Source organism: Drosophila guanche, unplaced genomic scaffold, assembly GCF_900245975.1.
Source record: "Drosophila guanche unplaced genomic scaffold, DGUA_6, whole genome shotgun sequence".
Classification (NCBI taxonomy): Eukaryota; Metazoa; Arthropoda; class Insecta; order Diptera; family Drosophilidae; genus Drosophila; species Drosophila guanche.
Genome location: NW_022995743.1, coordinates 13,590,584 through 13,612,223, shown reverse-complemented (window position 1 = coordinate 13,612,223; position 21,640 = coordinate 13,590,584). Strand labels below are relative to the sequence as shown.

General features: G+C 49.6%; 4 protein-coding genes across 5 annotated transcripts; 2 read left to right on the top strand and 2 right to left on the bottom strand.

The window, feature by feature from the left end:
- Positions 1–100: 100 nt before the first annotated feature.
- Positions 101–3,416, bottom strand: LOC117582881 (PX domain-containing protein kinase-like protein). The gene is made up of 8 exons (XM_034270958.1): positions 3,112–3,416; positions 2,678–2,963; positions 2,202–2,610; positions 1,948–2,129; positions 1,645–1,884; positions 1,278–1,591; positions 974–1,166; positions 101–876 (listed from the first exon to the last, which is right to left on the bottom strand). The coding sequence occupies exons 1-8, from the start codon at positions 3,211–3,213 to the stop codon at positions 638–640; spliced, it is 1,965 nt and encodes a 654-aa protein (XP_034126849.1). The 5' UTR covers positions 3,214–3,416; the 3' UTR covers positions 101–637.
- A 74-nt stretch (positions 3,417–3,490) lies between these two features.
- LOC117582851 (COP9 signalosome complex subunit 4) lies at positions 3,491–5,078 on the top strand. The gene is made up of 2 exons (XM_034270923.1): positions 3,491–4,138; positions 4,200–5,078. The coding sequence occupies exons 1-2, from the start codon at positions 3,578–3,580 to the stop codon at positions 4,848–4,850; spliced, it is 1,212 nt and encodes a 403-aa protein (XP_034126814.1). The 5' UTR covers positions 3,491–3,577; the 3' UTR covers positions 4,851–5,078.
- A 532-nt stretch (positions 5,079–5,610) lies between these two features.
- On the bottom strand, positions 5,611–17,690 carry LOC117582842 (acetyl-CoA carboxylase). 2 transcript variants are annotated; one of them, XM_034270900.1, is made up of 14 exons: positions 17,562–17,690; positions 16,033–16,191; positions 15,527–15,894; positions 15,329–15,450; positions 13,690–14,056; positions 12,264–12,552; positions 8,465–12,198; positions 8,100–8,402; positions 7,862–8,032; positions 7,369–7,797; positions 6,441–7,310; positions 6,024–6,371; positions 5,820–5,954; positions 5,611–5,752 (listed from the first exon to the last, which is right to left on the bottom strand). In XM_034270900.1, exons 2-14 carry the CDS (start codon positions 16,172–16,174, stop codon positions 5,618–5,620), a joined length of 7,413 nt encoding a protein of 2,470 aa, XP_034126791.1. In that variant the 5' UTR covers positions 16,175–16,191; positions 17,562–17,690; the 3' UTR covers positions 5,611–5,617. The 2 variants fall into 2 exon arrangements, with proteins under 2 accessions (XP_034126791.1, XP_034126802.1); XM_034270911.1 differs by lacking the exons at positions 15,329–15,450; positions 15,527–15,894; positions 16,033–16,191; positions 17,562–17,690 and adding an exon at positions 14,253–14,557.
- A 2,023-nt stretch (positions 17,691–19,713) lies between these two features.
- LOC117582861 (nucleoporin seh1) lies at positions 19,714–21,085 on the top strand. Its single transcript, XM_034270934.1, has 4 exons — positions 19,714–19,898; positions 19,961–20,398; positions 20,456–20,664; positions 20,720–21,085. Exons 1-4 carry the CDS (start codon positions 19,788–19,790, stop codon positions 21,024–21,026), a joined length of 1,065 nt encoding a protein of 354 aa, XP_034126825.1. The 5' UTR covers positions 19,714–19,787; the 3' UTR covers positions 21,027–21,085.
- Positions 21,086–21,640: the final 555 nt, after the last annotated feature.

The window sequence follows — 21,640 nt, the reverse complement described above, 5'->3', positions numbered from 1 at the left end:
GTGGTGCAAATTTTGGTGCAGACTTATGTATATGTATGTAAATATTGGAAAGTTTTACATTTCTCTGTATGTCGTTTGTTCTTCAGATTTCAGTTTTCTGTTTTTGGTTTTTTGTTTCTTTTGATATTCATATCGTACCAAAGTCAGTTTCAGTCGTGTAGTGGACACATTTAAGTAAAGCTTTAGTTGCGATCCGGAGCCTGGTTTGGGATTCGTTAGACCGTTTCGCAATGTGTTGTTGTGACTCATAACGTCTTCTCGTAACATACATGTAGTATAAATAGATCCCTTTAGCTGATTATTTGTACGAGTATGCTATAAATAGTGGACACATATTGTAGGCTGTAATTATAATATATGTATAATCAGTGGGTTTCGTAAAGACAAGTAGTGTTAGGCTGGATTGTTTCTCTGGGTATGCTAAGCGTAGCGATAGATCGATCTATTTTTTCTCATTTCTTTCGTCTGCCGCCCGGCGTGCGTGTCGTGTTTCTCAATATGCATCTAAAAATGTAGCTTTCGAAATTCAATTGGGTTTTATATATTGATTTTTGATGGCACGGTTATTTCATAACGCCACATTTGGTCCAAATTTTAACATTTATAAATCTCGATTTTCCTGCTCATCGTTTCCTGCCTAGTCGTTTGATCGCACTTTGCGCAGGGAGCCGCGATTGAATTTGCAAATAGACTCGAGCAGTGCGGAACGCGTCAGTCCGTCGCCCTCGCCTTCAGGGGCTTCAGGATCCTCGGCCAGCATATTGGGGGTGGAGGACTGCCTTTCCACCGATCCAGACGCGGATGTGGATGCACTGCCTGCAGGTGGATCCCGCTGGTAGATCGAGCCAAATGGTGGGGCCGGTGTAAGCGGTGGGGCTGCGAGGAATACGAAACCACATATCAGTGGGGTAAGTATGAGGAGACACAGCAAGCTAACTATCAATTTTAAGGTGTGGACAACAGAGATAACTACATTTGAGGGCGGCCAGAGTGGGTTCTTCAGGAGTGCTGTCGGAGCGGTTGAAGGAGTCTGCCGCGTTTAGCCCACTAGCTGCCAGGGTGCTGGATGAAGCGGTCGCTGCAGTTGCAGCCGCAAGCGACAAACGTCCGTTGTTCGTTTGCAGTGAACCTTGCTGCTTTAGCTTGGACTGTTTGTGCTCTAGTTTCTAGATATAAGCGTTAAATGTTTCAATAAACGAAAAAGAGAAATCAAAAGTGTTCGTTAAATTGCTGTGAGAGGAAGGAGCTACGTGAGTTGCTAGATATTGATAACTAACTGCTTTCTGCTTGGACTTGCGCTTCTCCTCCTCGGAACTCATCAGCTCCTGCACACGCACAATCCTCTTCTGGTTCTTCACCGACTTTTGCTCGTCGCGGAGCCGATTCTCCGTTTTTATGGCTGCCTGCTTCAGCAGCTCTTTGGCGTTTAAGGACAATTTGAAGTGTGGCTTTTCGGTGTTAGCCCCACCGGCAGCAGCTGCCTCACCCGTCGATGCGTACTGTGCAAAAAAACGGTGACCAATCAGTTGCTCCAGGGTTGGGAGGCCAGTTTTGCAAGCCTCCTTGGAGAGAATGCTCTCCAACAAACATTCTGCCAAAGGAAATCGCTTAAATAAAGAAAGCACAGCAGGACTTATGACTTACTTAGCGCCTCGGGGCATTCCGTGATTTGTCGCACCACCGACTCTTGAAGGGGATAGCCCATGGTCATTTCGAACAGGACATGGCCGAAGCAGTACACGTCCACAGTCTCCATGGTATGAATCTTGCTGTGCTGCATGAAGAATGGCCGATAGAATGCCGGCACGCCCAGCAGTTGATTCTCAATGTCCAACAACTTGACACAATCGTCCAAAATTACTATATTCCCGGAATGTAGGTGACCTGCAGCAGTGGAAACTATTATATCAGGAACTGCGTGACCAGACCGGTCAGTATTCAACCCACCGTAGGCATAGCCCTTGGAATGCAAAAATATGAGAGCCTCCAGGATCTGCCTGCCATAGGTGGCCACTTGCTTCATGGAGAGTGCAGTGCGTCCCTTCGGATTGCCGTACTTGCTCAGGAAGGGGTTCTTTGGGTTCGTGGCCATGCACAGCACATCCTTGAGGGTGCCATGCTTGTGGAATCTGAAAGAGAAGCACGCAAAAGCCAATTAGCCAAACGCTCTACAGTATACCCAACCCATTTTTCTGTTATACTTTCTGATGACGAGACATCCGCTTTCGGTGTGGCCGGCCAGGATAACTGGCTCGATGTGCTGATGCTGGAGGCCCATTAGGCTCTTCAGAATGCCGGTCATCTCCTTCTCTTCGATAAACTTGTCCGGTCCAGCCTCGAGCCATTCCGCCACCATCTCGGCATTGGGGTCATACGAGCCACCATCCATGGAATGACCGCTGCCATTGCTGCTGCTGCCGGCGGCGAAGTGCTTGCTCTGATGCGTCTGCGAGCCGCTCTTCACCAACTTGTTGCTGCCCTTCTCCGGCGGCTTAGGCGTCACCTTAAAGTAGTGCTTGCGTAGACGCCAGCCTATGGCACCCATTGTGGCACCCAGGGCCCACGCCGAATCGTTGCGCAGGCAGAGCATTGCATTCTGCACAGCATGGTCTGTAATGAGTTATTGGAACTGTTTAGTATATGTAAATGGGTAATGTGGCATAGGATATAGTGTTACCATGAAATGATTGCGAATAGCTCTCGGGGTCAACGAAGCGCTTCGCTGGCAACGATGATGCCAATATGGGATTCATTAGTACAGCGTTTATGTATACTTGCAGTGCTTGCTTTCGTTCAGCTACAAACTCCGGGCGCATATTACCGAAGATGCGCTTGCGAGGCAACGGCAGCTCAATGCCAGAGATGCGTAGACACTTGTCCAACTTGTCGAAGTCATTGTAGCGGCGCAGAACGTTCCAGGAGTTTTCTGAGGTTGGCCCCCTTTGCACACGCAGCAAGTACTCCTGCAGTCATATAAACAGACAGACAGACATGCACATGCACATACATTACGAGATACATACATATTATCATTCTCATGAAATCATCAACAATTATTGATTTTTCTTGGGTGCCCCCAGGAAAAGTTTTCGCACTGCTGTTCCCACTCACCGTATGCCCGTCGACCTCCTCGACTGTGGTTATCTCGCAGCTCAGCGCTTGGGTGTCATCAATGGGCAATTTTCGTTCATATCTGCTCGCAAAAATTGCCATTGGTTGTATCTGGATACATTTTCTCTTCCAATTTGCTCGGACCAGCCACTCTACGAAACGATATGTTTTGTGTGTGTGTGTGTGTGCGTATATTAGATTTTCGCCACCTTTTACTGATTGCACGGGCAATCATAGGTCAACTTTACAATTTAGCACATACACCTAATCGCGTTTTCTAGGATTTTCTATTTAATATTGTTAATAAACTGTTTTTTCACTGTTTACTAGAGCTGCAAAAACATCGATGTATCGATGGTTCTTTTTATCATCGATAAGACTGTGTTACGGACAATCGATTAGTTGCGTTGTTGTTGTTAGTGCGAATTCTTAATATTAATAAAATAAGCTAGCTGCATCCTCAAAAATGGGCATTTCGACGGCTATCCTGCGCAACCAGTTGATGAGCCTGATCAACTTCACCGGCACACACAAGGACCAGGCGGACAAGTACCGCCAGCTTCTGAAGACCGTCCTGTCGAACACCGGACAAGAATTGATCGATGCGTTGAGACTCTTTGTTGAGGCAATTGTCAATGAGCACGTCAGCCTGGTTATCTCGCGACAGATCCTGAATGATGTGGGCGTTGAGCTGAGCAAGTTGCCAGATGATCTCTCTAAGCAGCTGTCGCACTTCACACTGGAAAAGGTCCATCCACGCGTCATTTCGTTTGAAGAACAGGTTGCCGGCATCCGCTTTCATTTGGCGAATATTTACGAGCGGAACCAGCAGTGGCGCGATGCTGCCACTGTGCTAGTCGGCATACCCTTGGAGACTGGCCAAAAGCAATACTCCGTCGAGTGCAAATTGGGCACCTACTTGAAAATAGCCCGACTCTACCTGGAGGACAATGACTCCGTGCAGGCCGAGCTGTTCATTAATCGGGCCTCGCTGCTGCAGGCCGAGACCAACTCCGAGGAACTCCAGGTGCGTATTAACTGTTTACTAGTGCTGGGCGCTTCGTTGACACATGCAATTTTCTTGCCAGGTGCTGTATAAAGTTTGCTATGCTCGCGTGCTCGACTACCGGCGCAAATTTATTGAGGCTGCACAACGCTACAACGAGCTCTCCTACCGCAAAATCGTCGACCAGGGCGAACGCATGACGGCGCTGAAGAAGGCGCTCATCTGCACAGTTCTGGCCTCGGCCGGACAGCAGCGTTCTCGCATGCTGGCCACACTTTTCAAGGACGAGCGCTGCCAGCACCTGCCCGCCTACGGCATCCTAGAGAAGATGTACTTGGAGCGCATCATTCGACGCTCGGAGCTGCAGGAGTTTGAGGCCCTACTGCAGGAGCACCAGAAGGCTGCCACACCCGATGGCTCGTCCATTCTGGATCGCGCTGTCTTCGAGCACAACTTGTTGTCGGCCAGCAAGCTGTACAACAACATCACATTTGAGGAACTGGGTGCTCTGCTGGACATACCTGCGGCCAAGGCGGAAAAAATCGCATCCCAGATGATCACCGAGGGTCGTATGAACGGGCACATTGACCAGATCTCTGGTATTGTTCATTTCGAGAATCGCGAACTACTGCCACAATGGGATCGTCAAATCCAGTCGCTCTGCTATCAAGTCAATTCCATCATAGAGAAGATAGGTGTCGCCGAGCCCGAATGGCTTGATAAACTGAACTGAAAGAGATTCCAGCTACTCTGCTCGCCCCACTGAAATTCTCCTCTTCATCTCATCATCATCAAAACGGCAGAATCAAAGGCGGAAACACCAAGAAGACCCCTCCCGTGAACTGAACCCAAACCGAACCGAAACCCAACCCATTGCAAGCGAAGCATTTCAGAAACGTTTCACCTGTGCTGCGATAGATTTCATTTTTAATTTACGAAATAAATGAAATTATGTACATTATCGATCCTGTGGACTCGAGATCCTGTGTGCGATGAAAAAGAGGAACCAAATTATAATCTTGAACACCTTGAATCTTATTTGTACCATACTCATATATGTATTATGTATTTTCAATATTTCGTATAATTCAAAAAGCTCTGTGTACAAAGGACTTGGTTCTTAAACAACTAGTGGAAAGTATTTTGTATTCAAGAGATATACATACCATACATACACAAATATGTACATGTTACTACAAGTTCATCGGGGCTATTTATGCAAAATCCAACCCATGCCCCACAACTCTAATGTAGGGCTCCTCCATTTTAACATACTACATGCTACTTTTATTCTAATTACGTTTAAACAAATTCAACTAAACAAAATGCATATCATGCTAGTTTCTCCAGTATTTTACAATTGCCAGACGGAATAGGCTAGGCTTCCAAACGGGATGAAGGATGAGACCCTCTTCCAGGCATCCAGGCATAGCCACTGCGTTGACTTCGAGAGCGGTAGGGTAGGGATAGGCTTAAAAGAACTTAGAATCTAGCGTACAATCATCCCTGGGTATTGCTAGAGTTCTCCTCGTTCAGCTGCATTTGCGCCAGTGTGCGTACGACCACCCCACGATTGACGGGCGTCAGGCCTTGGCAGAGACCAACCACAGCGTCCAGCGCTACGTCCGGACAGTCCTATTAAAACCAGAGAAGTCCATTTAATATTAATAAGTAATATTAACCAGATTGTAGCGGTGCTTACCTCGAGCATTTTCGAAATGGTTGAAATGATTGCATCCCGTCTCACGGAACTCACATTGCGGGAGACAATAGATTCTGTATTCGTTTGCTCTTCATACCAGGCCACCATTTCCTCATTCTTGTCCCACAGATATGCCTGCAACAAAAAAACGGAAGAAAGGGATGGTAAGGTAATGGAAATCAACAGATGTTGTTATCATTTTACCTCTGTGGCACCCTTCTCTTCGACCAGCCAGCGTCTGAGCATCTGCTTGGCCTGTCCCACAGAGAGATTGTCCTGTGCGCGCAGTATCTTCTTGATGTAGGCATCCTCCAGCAAGAGACGACGCAGGCGCCAGTAGAGCCAACGTCTCGAGTCGCGCCATGGCACAATCTCGCTGATGCACTCCTTCTCCAGCATGCGTTCGGGAGTGTCGTGTAGATCGGCAAAGTGCACGGCCACCGTATGATAGACATGCATCAGCATCGCCATACGAGACTTGATCTTCTCATCCACCTGTGCTGCCAGCGTTTTATCCCCAGCAGCAGTTGCCTCCTCGAGTTCTTTCCTCAGCTGCATAGAATCCGAAATGGAAAAAATTGATTAGTCGAAGAACAGCCAATAATTGTATATGAAACTAACAGCAATTGTGGTCGCATCCAGGCGATTTATCGTCTTGATGAGGTCCTTTTCTTTGTATTTGATTTCCACAATGCCCTCGGGCTCGAGGACACCACCACGGGCCTCAGGATCAGCATAGGTTTCCATGTAGCGCGGATTGATCAACGAGTCCAGCACAGCCCAGGCTCCGCCACGAAGCTCGGCATTGGGCGGCAGGTAGATGAGCACCGGCTTCTTGTACTCTCGCAGTCCGTCGACGATGTAGGCCCCAAACTTGACTATCTGCTCGTACATGTCCTTCATGCCGCCGGAGAAGCCACGCCAGTTGGCGAACACAATCAGCGGTAGCTCCTCGTGGCCAAAGTCCTTGATGGCTTGGGCCGTCTTGTAGGAGGAATCGGGATACCACACCTGACCTGCCTGCTGCAGCGTCTTGGCCTCCGAATCCAGATTGGCTGGATCCGCGGGCATTTCCACCTCCACAGTCCGCGTCTCCACGGCAATCACGCCCACAGGCACACCTCCCAGACGAGCACGTCCCGTGACTACTGTCTTGGCCCACGGGGCCATAATCTCGCTCCACGAATCACGATCAAAGAAGCCATTCTCCCACTCATTGGCATTGGTGGGATTCACCCGACCGGCCAGCATGCAGCGCGGATCGTATGGCGACTTGGTGGGCATAAAATCGACGGGCCGATCAACGCGATCGCACGGCAAAACGATGGGCAGGTCGCAGCCAATGTAGGCGGGAATGTACGAGAGCCAATCGAGAATGGTGTAAACGCCGTCCAGGTCGATGGCTTCAGTCTTGTGGGTCACGCCATTGTTGAACATGATCTGTGTGCCGCCCAGTTGGTTGTTTGAGGCGTACACCTTACGACCGAGCAGCTGCAGGAAGAAAACATGTGAAGATCCACACATCAAGATTCTGACTACAAGGACTTACCTTATTCAGGGCCGCATAGCCTGTGAGAATTATGTGCGAGTTGTCAATCTGAATGACCCGCTGACCCAGACGCACCACATACGAGCCGATGCCGATGGTACGGCACGTGACCATAGCAATGGTGACAATCTCCTCGTACGCCTGCGACGTTTCGCCGGCAATCAAGCCAGCATAACGTAGATTTTCAACGCCCAGGCCATCGTCCTTCCCAATGATGTCGGTGATTTTGTAGCGCTGCTCTCCCTCATCCTCAATGAGAATGGCTCGCACCGAGTTGAGATTGGCCACCTGGGCATAGTCCTCGGTGGACAGATAGAGATACTTGAAGCCCTTGTCCGGCTCCTCGGGATCCTCCCATGCGATCTTAAACATTGCCTTCACCTCCTCGGCAAGTCCAATGCGTGCACCGCTGTTTACCGATATATAGATCTGTGGGAGGGATTTTGTTGAGTGATGAATGGTTGGAGCATGGAAATCGATTCTTGATGCTTACCCTGGGCACTTTCCTTTCGCGCGCAAGCTGCGAGGCTTTGGCAAAGAGAATATCCTCCTTGATGCCAAAGGAGCCAATCAGGTAGGTCAGATCATTGGCTATCACAATGATCTCGCGCCCATTCGGGTACTCAGGCGTGGCCAGAACAATCCTCCAGGCCACCATGCCACACTGCAATATCAGAGGTTAGTCAATAGAGAAGTCGCAAAATGTCTTTTGGGCTGCGAGTGGGACCTACATTGTTCTCGCCCGGCAGGCGCTGCATCTCGATGAGGGTGTCGCCCTCGAGAACCAGCTCCTTGCACTCAATCAGTATCTTGTCGGGTATGCGTATGTCCACAGAGGGCCGCGCGTTTGAGAACTCCTTCCAGTGGCGCTCGGTCATCTGGCGGAACATGTCGGGCACATCGTACACGTAGGTGGTGCCGTTCGACTGCGCCTGGAAGCGCTTCTGCTGCAGAAAGTCTTTCGTCATGTAGGGCGTCGAAATGGGATGGCCATGCAGGGAGCCCTGCTTGTCTCCGTAGGCCTTGAACTTGATCTGAAACGGCATGCAAAAGGTATCGATCTGCAATTAGGGATAATCATTTCGATGACACTTACAATTCCCGTCTCTGGCTCCGTTTGCTCCGTGTACATGGAGATGTCCAGGAAGTACCCAGAATCGTTGGCAATGCACAGGCGCACCGCTTGGGTGGGCGACTGCGGCGACTGCCGGATGACCATCTTCAGCTCAGCCTGAAGAACGCGCAGCTTCCACAGGCGGGGGCCGTAGCGCATGATCATCTTGGTGACGGACTCCTCAATCTTGGCCGGGTCCATGATAACGGTGGGCACAAAATTGAGAAAGATGTGATTGCAGTCGGTGCGCTTGGCGTGCGGATGGGAGAAGGCCACCTCCAGCTCGTCCATGGCCTCCAGCAGCACCCTTTCGCCCTCGTTTTGGAGGTACTCGAAGGATGCCTCCTTGGTGATGAGGTCCGAGTGGCGGATGATCGAGCGGATGAAGAAACGATAGTCGGTCACCTCCTGCCCCTTCGACACCTTCGCCCTACCCAAATACAGATGCATCTTCTGGTTGGCCGTCGGCAGTGCCTCCAGGTCGTAAGTCTTCATGCGGTTCAGCTCCAGATGGAAGGCAGAGGCCGGCTCCAGATGCCGATAAATGCGATCCTCCTCGAACTTGTCGCGGGCGCGGTATGTAAAGAACTTGGGGAACTGGCGCTTCTTCAATGAGGCGAACGTTATCCTGCGGATACGGCGCTGGAAGAGCTCCTCGTTGTGCTCCTTGCAGTAATTCCCAAAGATCTGTGCCATCTGCAGGTCGTCCATCTCTCCGGTCTCCCTCACAGCCACACTCACAATGTGAATTGGCTCCGTGGACTTGGCCTCCTCGGCGGCATTGGCTCGAGTAACGGGATCCGAGAGCGACACGTTGATGGAGGTGCTGTGACGGCTGTCCGAGATGGAGTCGGCTGCCTCCACGGCCTCCAGCACCTTGGCATTGACCATTGCGGGCGAGACAAAGTCCTCGAGCAGGTCCAGAATCTCGTCCGAGTACATCTCAAAGTGCTCGAACGAATCGAAGGCGGCAATCGCTCCGGTGCGCACAAAGGAGCTGCCCATGGTCTCGGCCGCTGCCTGGTCCAACCCCTCCGGCGAGGACATGCGCGAGAACAGGCGATTCGGGTGTGCAGTGGGTAGTAGGAACTGGAAATGCACCAGCGGCAGACCGCCGGACAGCTCCAAGTGCTGAAGGCAGGTCAGCTCATAGGAAGTGTAAGCGCGCCTCACGTACACCTCGAGGGCGGCATTGCACACGGCTCGGTTAGTGTGGTAGAAGAAATCGTGGAGAATGTCAAAGATCGAGGTCTCCGAGAGGATGAGGCGCTGCAGATTCTCCGGATGGAAGTCGTGGCCGTACATATCCACGGCGGACAGGAAGATCGACTCCATTTGGTTGTGGCGCAGCTCGTAGGCCGGCTGGTGGGCGGCAATCAGCACCTGGCGTGAGCGCAGAGCCACCCGAGAGTGCTCGGCCCTGTTCAGGGACGTCAGCTCGCTGAGGGTGTTAGCCAGCTCGTCGGTTAGGCCCGGCTCATTGGCCCACAGATGGTCGATGAGCAGGGTGACGAGCAGGTTCTTTTTGGCCACTTGCGAGTGCGAGAATATCGTGTTTACCACCGTCAGCATGTCGTCCTTGTTGTGCTCCCGCACCAAACCCACGCACTTGTCGTAGTGTCCGTGCTGGAACTGCGACTCCACGTCGTAGTACTGACGTAACAGCTCGTGAACTGCGGCCTTCATGCGTCCGCGAATGCCGTTGCGGTAGCGCTGCACCAGCTGCACAATGCTCTGGGTCGTCAAGAAGAAGACGTCGCGATCGGCGCGCTTCTGCAGGGTGGCCGCATGGCTGTCGATGACGCTGGCAATCTGCTGGGAGGGGAACTGGGCCAGCACGCTGGTGATGTTGCGCTCGTAGAGCGTCATCAGCTTTCGGATCTTCTTCTCCACGGATATGGGAATGCGGCCCGAGATGGAGGCAATCACTTCCTGGAGCTCCAGCAGCGGCAGCGAGGGATCCCTCAGGCTCTGCATGAACTTTTCAATGATGTCGCGCAACCGCTGGGCATTAAAGGGCTCCGGCAGACAGTAGCCGGCCAAGGTGTTCTCCAAAATGTTCTTGTACGTGTTGTGAACGCGGTTCAGCTTCTCGGGAATGGGCGCGTTCTCGGCCTGATGGAACTGGCCCTTGCAGGGCTGCGCCTTGGTCACCAGCGAGGGATCATCGAGCTCCAGGTGGCCCAGAAGGGAACCGGGGTCGAGGACAGCGCCTGGACGCCGCACAAAGGTCACCGTGCCGGCCTCCTGGGAGGTGAGAGTCATCACCATCTTCATCACCTCGATCTCGGCAAAGGCCTGGCCCTTGGCCACATGAGCCCCATCCTCCACAATCAGATTGATGAGCTTTCCCGCCGAGGGACTGCGCAGCAGCGAGGGATCGTTCTCCTTCTCAAAGACGCACGTCTGATTGCCGATGACGATGCGGTAGCGGTCCACTTCCTCCTTCATGTAGGTGGTGTACGAGGCGCCCTCGAGGGAGATTAGCAGACCGCCATCGGACAGGCGGTGCACCTCGATCTCCTTGAAGGAGCTGTTCATCAGCAGGAAGTAAGAGTTGGCCCCGCTCTTGGCCGCCTGCACCTTGTACCGGATGCCGCCGTTGATCAGCTCCACGTCTATCACATTCGTTAGGGTGTTGGCCGCCTGGATCTGTCCCCTCTCCAGAGATGTTTGGAAGCTGGAGAAGGATTCGGTAATCTGGCGATCGGCAATGTGCAGAGCTCCGCACATGACGCCCAGCAGTATGTCCGGCTTCTCGGACTGCACGCGTTCGGCTATGAGCGCATCCAGCCAGGCCGTGTCGATGGTGTTCTCCAGGAAGCGATTCGTCTCGAGCAGCGTGATCAGGTACTCGACAGTGGTGCGGAAATCGCCACGGATCGACAGCTCCTTGAGGGCAATCACGAGATTCTCGCGTGCCTGCTGCCGGTTCTCGCCCCAGGAGAAGCAGTGACCGAATTGCGAGTCAGCAAACTCGTGCAATCCACCGGAGGCGGCCACGCTGAAGTAGCCCCACACGTTCTTGCTGGAGCGGAAGTTCAGCTCCTGAACTGTGCCCGAGCTGGGCTTGAAGCCCTCGTCGGGATTCTCGGAGGTGATGCGAGCAGCGATCACATGTCCCGAGGGCATCGGCTTGTTCGGCGGATTCTCAAAGTCAATGATGGAGGAGCCCCACGGCGACTCGCCGTACAGCAAGCGAATGTCCTTAAGGCGGTACAGGGGGATACCCATACCGATCTGGAGCTGGCAGGCTGGCAGATTGACATCGGCCACCATCTCCGTGCAGGGATGCTCCACCTGCAGACGCGGGTTCAGTTCCAGGAAGAAGTACCTGCCCTCCGGATCGTACAGATACTCCACGGTGCCGGCGCTCACATAGCCCACCATCTTGGCCAGACGCACGGCCGCCTTTTCCATGTCCTCGAACACCTCCGGCTGGGCCACAATGGCCGGTGCCTCCTCGATGATCTTCTGATGGCGACGCTGTATGGAGCAATCGCGTCCAAATAGACTGATGGCATTTCCGTACTGATCCGCCAGCAGCTGCACCTCCAAGTGGCGGGCGCCGCGTGCCAGCTTCATTACAAAAATGGGCGATCCGGGCACCTCCGCTTGCACCTGACGGAATAGGGCGGGGAACTCTTCGGTGGTGTCCACGCGACGAATGCCCTTGCCGCCGCCGCCTTCCGATGCCTTGATCATCACGGGGAAACCTGCAAGACGGAGACACAGATAAGAATAACGAGCGTTCCGTCTCAGGATTGTCAATGGGTCTTACCAATCTTGGCGACTGCCGCCAGACCTTGCTCCACATTGTTCACACAGCCGCGGGCAAAGAGGTCGGTGGTGATCTTGATCCTCTTGCCGCTGTACTGTGCCTTTAGGTCGGAACCGGACCAAGGCAGCGTTGGTATGTCGGCCGTTTGGGCCACAATCGAGGAGGCCACCTTGTCGCCGAGTGCCCACATGGCACGTTCTGGCGGCCCGAGGAACACCAGACCCTCCTTGTGCAGCAGCTCCGGCAACTTTGGGTTCTCCGAGGCATGACCCCATCCAGCCCAGACGGCCTATAATCATAATTTCATTCATAATCAATAACTTTATAACCTCATTTACGGATGATAGCACAACAAAAAAAATAGATAATTCACACTGTGCAACAAGGTGTTGGTTTTATCCCCTTTTTATACTAATTAGTGGAATGAAAAGCAAACACTCTCCACTCATAGGAATGTTTAATATTATCGCTATCTTTCGCATTCCCCAAGTGTTTGCCAATTGATGGGTGGTTTAGATTAGAAGTGAAGAAAACAAACTATGAAAGCTTATTCGCTGCGAAATTTGCTAGAAAGAAGGCTATCAGGACTCGAGACGCACACGCGCATTTTACTAAAAAAGTGTTCAAAAGAATTGCTAGACATCTTCTTGACTTTTCTAAATATCTAAAGTAAATAATTACAACTTCTACAATTTCTCAGAAATTTGCAAGGCTTGTAAACCATTATTAGATATTCACTAGAATATTCGAATCTCTACGGAAGTAATATGCACTCAAAAACAGCAACTTTGTATATCTTAATCAACTTTGTAGCATATACTCGTGCTATACTACTTATTTCTATATAATAAACTAAAAGTGCCCTATTAAGATCAGATCTACAACATAGTACAAGTTAATGTGCGGCAACAGTTAGAGAAATGCTTTTACCTACACATATTTGAGAAGTGATCTCTTGCTATTTTCAGTGAAATTACTTAGCATTCGGGAATGGAAGATCTACAGCAAATAAACGTTTACGTGATCAACAAATAACACTGAACGTACGCTTACTTATATGAGGGAATTCTAAAGGTACACATAAGCAGGAGAGATTCTAGAAGGTTGAAGGTTACAACACACTTTTTGTTGCACAGTGTTACAATCCACACACTCACACACACATAGATAATCTTTAGCTTTAACGGATATAAACAAACTGTTTGGTAGAGCGTTGCAGAGCAGTGTGAGAGCTTTTGCATTGGTATGCGATATACGACATACGACATACGATCGACTTGACTTTTTCAGCCCCCGGAGATCGACAAAGTGTAAATACGAATCGTACGATGCGATGTGGTTAAGGCGCAACCAACCCAAACGGATTGACACTGGGCCGGCTACATCTATGGCTGGGCACTGGCGGCCTCCAGACGCAACTACTCACCTGCACTTGAGTGCGAAGTGCAATGTCCACAATGAGCTCAACATTCGCATAGTTGTTGTTGTTGGAGCCACCGGGCACGGGGACATAGTGATCGGCCATCTTGATGTACTCGGCATTCGCCTTCAGGTCCTCTGGCGTGACCATCACCACAAATTTAATGGCTCGCTCGTTCTTGAACATCTCGTAGGCCCATCGGCGAATGGAACGCATACACTTGACAGCCGCAATGCCATTGTTGGCAATGAGGACGCGATTTATGACACGTGTACCGCCGAAACGCTTCACAAACTCCTCGGTGGTGGCTATAAGAAAGTCCCGATCCTGATGGCGATCCTGGCCCAAGCCAGTGCCTCGGGACATGCTCGGTCTGAAAGAGATTAAAAAACCGATAAGCAATTATTATCTTTAAACCAATCATTTTGTTGCTCAGTGTAGATCGGAAGGTTAGAGCGCAATTTTAAAGAAGATTTGGCGAAACCGGTTCTGGGGCCACTACCTGACAAATAGAATCGAAATTCTAGCAACAAATTTATTCTTATCCCTCCCATATTATGTGTATTTACTTTAGGGTTCCCACGGTGGGCACACTAAGGAGTCCTGGCGTTGGGTTTCCGGTGTTGTTGTTGCTGTTCTCGCTGCCGATGCTACTGATGCTGGAGCTCGGATTCATCTCATTGTGGTTGCTGTCGCCCTGTCCACAGTCTACGGCCACAAAGTGTGGAATGACTGGTGCGACCGATCCTGATCCCAGCGGCTCCTCGCCAGACTCAACGAGTACAAAACGCTTACTGGCACGACGCTTCAACATGCTGGCTAGCTCAACGAGGGCCAATAGCATTCAGTGGTCACAGTGAACTGGCTGGGTGTAAAATAGCACACCCCCTTAAGCGAATTATGCAAGTCTGACTAATAACCGAAAACGGAGAAAACAAAACACTGTTTATGCCACACCACACACACCAGTTCTGCTACCAGCAACACTTTCTCCGCACTCCGACGATATCACGATGACGAGTCGCAGGGCCACACGGCAGAAAATCAATGTCGAACGGAATATCCACACTCCACACACGCGAGAAACCTATTTAGGCAACGAGAAATTCGGCGACTGCTAAGGTTCGACTTTGGTGCTGCTGCTGCTGGTTTCTGCTTCTATGACCGACGGAACCGACGACTGCTGTGCAACTGCTGGCGGTTCGGTTTCGAGCGGCCCAACACAGATAGCCGTCCAACAGATAGTTTAGGCCACAGTTTGCTCAGGGGTCGCCTGGAGTGGAGAGAGAGAGAGAGTACCGATTCCGAGTCACAAAAAAGAAACAAGTTTTGAGGCAACGCTTTCCGTTATGAATGAAAACAAATTGTGACGGCGTCCCCAAAGGCTGCTCTCTCTCACTGTCGCTCTCTCACCCAGAATGCTTTGGTCTCGCCCTCTCTCAGAGTACTCGAAAAAGCTTCGCTGCTTCTCATTCGCACTCAGCGGAAGCGCTTTGCTCCATCTCTTTTTGATAAACTCGCGCGATATCTATGACGCAGTCCACCTGTTCTTTGTTTTGCTCAGTCACCCCATTCCCATACCCATCCTCCCCTCTACGTGTGCCATGTGGAGGGTGGGGCGTGCCCCTCTTGCCGGCGTGCATACCTCAATCTCTTGCGTTTCTCCGATATATCGCCATTCGGCCGGGCATCGTTCTGCATCTTCTGAGGGAACTCGTCCACAGCTTCTCCAGCTTCTGCTGCCTTCTCGTCAATCTCATCGCCCACCTGACAGAGCCAGAAAAATGATTTAAATTCAGATTATATGCTAGACAAAGTGGTTGCTCCGGTGTCAAAGACCTACCAAGAAGCTTGGACGCTCAGCATCCGTGCCGGAAGCTGCATTTGTTTCCTCACTCATCTTGTCTGATGTTTTCTTGCTGATGTCGACAATGCTGTTGTTGTTTTTGTTTTTGATAACGGTTGTGTTGTTGTTGTGGTTGTGGTTCTGGTGACAGCTCAGATCGGACAAGGCAATATCCACCTCCGATTTAAGGCTTTCGCTGGAGAACTGTACCTTCTTGATACTGGCCCCTTTTGGGAATCGCTTCTCGTTCAGCTTTGTTGCGTCTCCTGCTCCTCCCTTTGTGGACGACGACAAACTGCTTGTGGCTGTGACTGTAACTGTGACTGCGACTGGTGGTGCTGTAGCGGCAATCACGCTGGAGTTGGCTGGAAATCAATCATAGAAATATTGATTACTATACAGATTATTATAGTAGATTGATTTGATTATCAGTTAAATGTGCTTGGTGTGACTGTGGCCCTTCAAGTGCTGCTTATGGATTCAAAAAGTGTTCAGATTCTTACGATTAATCGGTGTTGTAGTTTCTGTTTCTCTTTCGCCTTTGGTGGTGGCCGCGTGGACTGGTCTTTTCTGGCCCCGGCCAAAGATCAGGGTTAAGATGAACGCGAGAAATGCTGCCAGAGTGCCTAATAGTGTGATCAACATCGGCTATTTCCAAAAAGCTGCTTTAAATCGGTGAATTTAAATTGGATTAGATAATGCATATCTTTTGCTTCCTGCCCCACTACGCAATATTTTACATATTATGTATGCCTCTTATGGGACAGTGAAAGTGCCAAAAATCTACATCAATGTTAATATATGTAGGTCTCTCGTCTCAAATGAGTATTTTTCAAGTTCAAAAACTTTGCCACGATTTTGTGGGCCAAAGAAGCAACGAAAAAGCAAAACAAAACAAACCCAAACAGAAATGCTAATCTAAGCACAAACTAGTTAGCAGATAAAATTATGAAACCGAAAATCCACAATATAAAGACCCAAATACCCGAATCGAATATCGTTTCCAGGCCAAAGAGTATCCGAAATCGGAATACTCTTTAACAAAACAAAATCCTTTGAACAGTGAATGTTTGCTGACAGTTGGGAGCAGTCGGAAATATAGACAAGATAACTGGTGCTCTACAAGAATGTTGTTTCTGTGAAGATTAAGACTCAGGGGCATTGAATTATGTAATTGTGATTTTCGAAAATAAGCAATGCCAAAGTCCATGGGTCAAAGGCCTAAGATTCCTGCGCTAATGACGTACACATATAAGTATCTCACAATTAATACCCTACGAAAGCGTAATTAAAGCTACAAAATACACAAACTTATAATTTTGCTATTGGGGTGTTTAATGTACGGGAGCTTCGTATTTATATTTAAAACAAAACCGAAAATCCAAAATATGGAAGAAGGAAAATGAGAAATAACAAAAGCTGAAACACAAAAAATCCCCAGCACAGCGACTAGTAGTATGGTATGTGGAAATGCAAATTGGTTTTGCTTATAGAAGAGGTCAATGATTTTGCCATTACAACATATACATATGTAAGTGTGCCAGCCACCCAGAGCCGGGGCTTTGAAAGGCACAAAAAGGTGAATCGATCCATCACTAAGTAGCACAGGCTTATCAGGTAATTATGTAACATTAATCTGCGGATCATTTTTTCAGCTTTTTGACAGAGCATTCCCTGGGAAGGATTCGAAATACAATCCCAGATCGATCTCAAATGTTAGCTGATGCGCATTGGGATATTTGATATGTGAAATTGTGGCCCAGTTCTATAAGCATTTCGTATTAGCATGAAGTGAGTCGTATGTTTTTCTTCCCGTCCATCCGATAAGAATTCTGAACCAGTCGAGCAGGTCTCGGAATCTCTTTCAAAAAGATTACTCAATCGCAGTAAGCACACACACACATCAGATTCAACAAATTCAATGCCATGGGCAATTATATTTAGGGCCACACTTTTGGACACTTTTTAGGGCCTTGACTCGCTTTTATATATTTTCTATGTGTATTTAAATTCGAGTTAATGGGAGTTTTACCACTCTGCTTTTATGTTTCTGTATTTCTTTAACGTATTTCTGTAGACTACTGCACTCGTAGCTTTAGACGGGCACAAGTTCCGCACGAGTGGTACTGCAGTGACCGACGCTTAAAATCAAACTGTGGCGCTATGGGGCCAGGCTCCTCGTCTGGAACCCACTATCGCGAGGGCTACTGCCGCTGTCCAGCGGTCAGTGCTGCTGGCGTCGCTGTCACTATTGATATCAACTATACTGGTGCGTGCATGGACGGCACGGGACGGGTGTGCTGCTGATGTGTGCGTGTACAGGTTGTTGCGCCTGTATGTTAATCGCGACAGAGGGCCTCAGAGGTCGAGCTGTTTCAGCTGCTGCTGCTGCTGCTGGCTGGACAAAAAGAAAAGGTAAATGAGCAGCAGAGCACCGTGTTTTATTTACAGTTTGTTTTTGCTAGTTGCCAACCATTTGTCCATGTTTATTTCCAGTCGATAAGAGTCGATAGCGATCAGCTGTGTTTTACCGTTTCTTCGAAGTTTCTCTCCTACCCTTCCCACTGTGAGAGATTTCAAAGTCAAGGCTTCTGTTGTTGTTGCCGTTGTGCAAACCTTAAGCTGACCCTTTCCTAGTGACGACAGTGCACTTTACGGATGGAACATTAGCAAAAATAATCTATCAATTTGCAACCGTAAGTAGCCAGATTCTGATTACGCATTCGAGTTGAATTAGCGAGGTAATACAAAATTGATTATCTCGATTGAATTGCCCTGAGATGCACTTGAAATCGGAATTAATAACGAATTCAGCACGCTGCCACGAGCAGAACACGCGAATCTCTGGGATTCGTGATTGTTTGGACATCAGCAGAGGTTTTTTTAAAGTCATAAAAGAAATTCCCGTCGACGACGCTTGCTCCCTATAATCTCCGCGATAAGCGCCATGGAGAATCTTTCGATTTTGGCGTTGAAAACAGCCGACCGGTATGTTCCGACGAATTATTAATCATAATTGGTGCTGATGGTTATGTTCCCCGCTCTTCCGCCATCCCATGCGATCAAGTGGTGGGCCGCCAACGCTTATCAGAGGCTGGTGGAAATTTACTATTGTATTGGGATCTACCAAAAAGTCGGTCGCATTATTCATGCTTGGCGCGTGGCCAGTAGGTCTGCTGATACCACGGCCAATAATAGACCGAGGAGAAGGGGGACGCATATCAGCTGGCTGGTGCCAGGCCTCTCGCTCTGTCTTACATATGGATGCACTCCGATTAGGTAATGGAAGCCGGCTTGTACTGGGACTGGAATGAGGCTGCATAACTGGCTTCCCATCCGCCCACACTCAGCATCACACATACACGCATACATCTCTCTCTCTCTCTCGCTCACCTACATACACACATAGAGACAAGTCCATCGCGCGATGTTCACAGTCCAATGGGAATCAAGGTCAGTAACAGTGGTGAGAGCGAAAGAGAGTGGCGAGAGCAAAACCACAACATATTGGAAGTAAAATATGCTGTCCTGTACTTTGATTGATGGAACAAAACACAAAATGTGGACTTTATCAAATGAATGCAAATGATAAACAAACGGATATCTTGATATATGCTAGGTCCCGACAGTTCCCAGACCATACATAATAATGCCTCTCCCCAAAGGGTGAATAACCCCCAGGTGCGGCCACTGTTGTTATTTGCATATGCGCATATTATCTCTGCCGCTGCCACTAATCAGATCGTAATTACACGTTTACCGACCAGATTACCGCACTCTCCAACGACTTACTTTTCTCCATCGTATTGCGCTGCTTTCCACGTTTCTTTCTGTTAGCAATTTTGTTTAGTGTAACTGTTCTTTTCCGGGTGGGAAGCTCTGGCCTGGCTCTGTGTTGCACTGAGATTTTTGATTCCGAGGGGAGTGTTCTAGCACTTTCACGGCACTGGCAATGATCGTGTGGCACCGTTGATTAGTGGCCCGGGTATGATCAATGGGGCAGCTTGCCTGCTTTGTCTGTTCTTTTACTTTTTCCGCTTGATTTTTTCGTATTTCACGCGTAATTCAGACTACAGCGCCAATGTGACCGTTTTCCCGCCCCAGAAGAATATAAACAGAACAGACGAAAAATACTGCATATACCAAAAACAGCTGACTGCCGCAAGTTTACCCTCACAGGGTTGCATTTATCTGCCATAAACCGCGCGTGAATTTTTGTTTTGTTGCATATTTTAGAAACAAATCGCATGAAAAGAAGATGTTCGATGTGGAGCCCATTATTGCCGACCACAAGGATGTCATACACGACGTGGTGTTCGACTACTACGGCCGCCGCATGGCCACCTGCTCCAGCGACCAGACAGTGAAGGTTAGTTATCCGCCGGTGGTGTAAACATTCGCCTCTACGATACAAAAAATCTACATTTGCAGATCTGGGACGAGGATGCGCAGGGCAAGTGGAGTGTGACGAGCAGCTGGAAGGCACACTCGGGTTCGATCTGGCGCGTTTCGTGGGCTCATCCGGAGTTCGGCCAGGTGGTGGCGACCTGCTCCTTCGACCGCACGGCCTCCGTTTGGGAAGAGGTGATTGGCGAGAAGGTCTCCACCACGAACACGCCGACTCGGCGATGGGTGCGCCGCACCACGCTCGTCGATTCGCGTACCAGCGTCACGGATGTGGAGTTTGCCCCAAAATACTTGGGTTTGCTTTTGGCCACCGCCTCCGCGGATGGCATCATACGCATTTACGAAGCGCCAGACATCATGAACCTCTCCCAGTGGCCGGTGCAGCATGAGATAGCCAACAAGCTGCCGCTGAGCTGTTTGTCCTGGAACACATCCACCTACATGGTCACACAACTGCTGGCGGTAAGTAAATAATCCATCAAAAAGATTTCTTAGCCCTATACGTCCTTTCTCTTACAGGCTGGCAGCGACGACTCAGCCACGCCCACGGGAAAGGTGTTCCTCTTTGCCTACAGCGACAATGCTCGTAAATGTGTGAAGATTGATACTGTAAACGACATCACGGATCCCGTCACGGATGTGGCCTTTGCCCCGAACGCCGGGCGTACTTTCCACATGCTGGCCGTGGCCAGCAAGGATCTTTACATAGTGAATCTTCGCGGAGTGACGTAAGAACGATCGAGATTTTACTGCTAGAACTGTCCTAAAGTATATGCATTTTAGGGATTCCACGGGCACCACCAAGCTGGACATCCAGACGGTAAAGTTTAGCGACCACAACTGCCCCGTGTGGCGCGTTTGCTGGAACATGTTGGCCACCATGCTGATATCTACCGGTGACGACGGCTGTGTGCGCCTCTGGCGCATGAACTACAACAAGCAGTGGAGGTGTGCCGCAGTCCTGAAAGCAGAGGGCAGTGGACCCACATACGAACCGGCTCCGCCAACACCTACGCTGGCTGCCACCGCCTCGGCCACGGCCAAGTTCTACAAGAAGGGCACCATTGGCAACCAGGTGCCGTGGCACTAATGGATCAATTAATATTGTAGATTGCTTAAGTTCCGAATTAAATAAAATGTGAGAGTTGATTCCCCTTTTGTAGTGACTGTGTGGATCCCATCCCACTTACGCCTTACGAGTGGAGCGGCCATTCTGATGCAGCATCCGCGTCCGTTGCAGCAGCGGTTCAAGAGCGTCCTGGTCAACATTTCTCCCGATCACATTTTACGGAACTCTCACTCTCGGGTTACATCACATAAACGTGCGGAACGCGTGCAGTAGCCGCATGGCTGTGTCATAAACGAGTTCCCGGCAAAACTGAAACAATTCGTTTATTGATTTTGTTTCAAGTCCACAAAATAGAAATTTAGAACAAATCAAATGCGTTCACTAACAAAATAATAAACGAAATTCGCGCTCTTGCTTCTTGTCAGATCTGGTACAAGGTGTGTGTTGTGCAAGGTGAGGCCACTCTCATTTAAAAATTCCTTTGGCAAATACATACTTCGTTGAAGTAAAAGTGTGACCATTCAACCTGCACAAAATAGGTTGTTAAACAATTTTTCTGGACTCAAAAAAAAATGTTCATTTGCGGTAACAGATGCAATTGCAAAGCCATGAAAATATGCAAGCAATTTTTGGAG

Bases quoted from the DNA above. Each gene is read 5' to 3' on its own strand.
- LOC117582851 (XM_034270923.1), top strand. From the start codon at position 3,578: ATGGGCATTTCGACGGCTATCCTGCGCAACCAGTTGATGAGCCTGATC. The intron at 4,139-4,199 runs GTGCGTATTAAC...TTTTCTTGCCAG, and splicing joins CCAACTCCGAGGAACTCCAG to GTGCTGTATAAAGTTTGCTA.
- LOC117582842 (XM_034270900.1), bottom strand. From the start codon at position 16,174: ATGTTGATCACACTATTAGGCACTCTGGCAGCATTTCTCGCGTTCATC. The intron at 15,895-16,032 runs GTAAGAATCTGA...ATTGATTTCCAG, and splicing joins AACTACAACACCGATTAATC to CCAACTCCAGCGTGATTGCC. The intron at 5,955-6,023 runs GTAAAATGATAA...TTTTTGTTGCAG, and splicing joins AAGAGAAGGGTGCCACAGAG to GCATATCTGTGGGACAAGAA.
- LOC117582861 (XM_034270934.1), top strand. From the start codon at position 19,788: ATGTTCGATGTGGAGCCCATTATTGCCGACCACAAGGATGTCATACAC. The intron at 20,399-20,455 runs GTAAGTAAATAA...TTTCTCTTACAG, and splicing joins TGGTCACACAACTGCTGGCG to GCTGGCAGCGACGACTCAGC. The intron at 20,665-20,719 runs GTAAGAACGATC...TATGCATTTTAG, and splicing joins GTGAATCTTCGCGGAGTGAC to GGATTCCACGGGCACCACCA.
- LOC117582881 (XM_034270958.1), bottom strand. From the start codon at position 3,213: ATGGCAATTTTTGCGAGCAGATATGAACGAAAATTGCCCATTGATGAC. The intron at 2,130-2,201 runs GTATAACAGAAA...CTTCTCTTTCAG, and splicing joins GGATGTCTCGTCATCAGAAA to ATTCCACAAGCATGGCACCC. The intron at 1,167-1,277 runs GTTAGTTATCAA...GCTTATATCTAG, and splicing joins GCAAGTCCAAGCAGAAAGCA to AAACTAGAGCACAAACAGTC.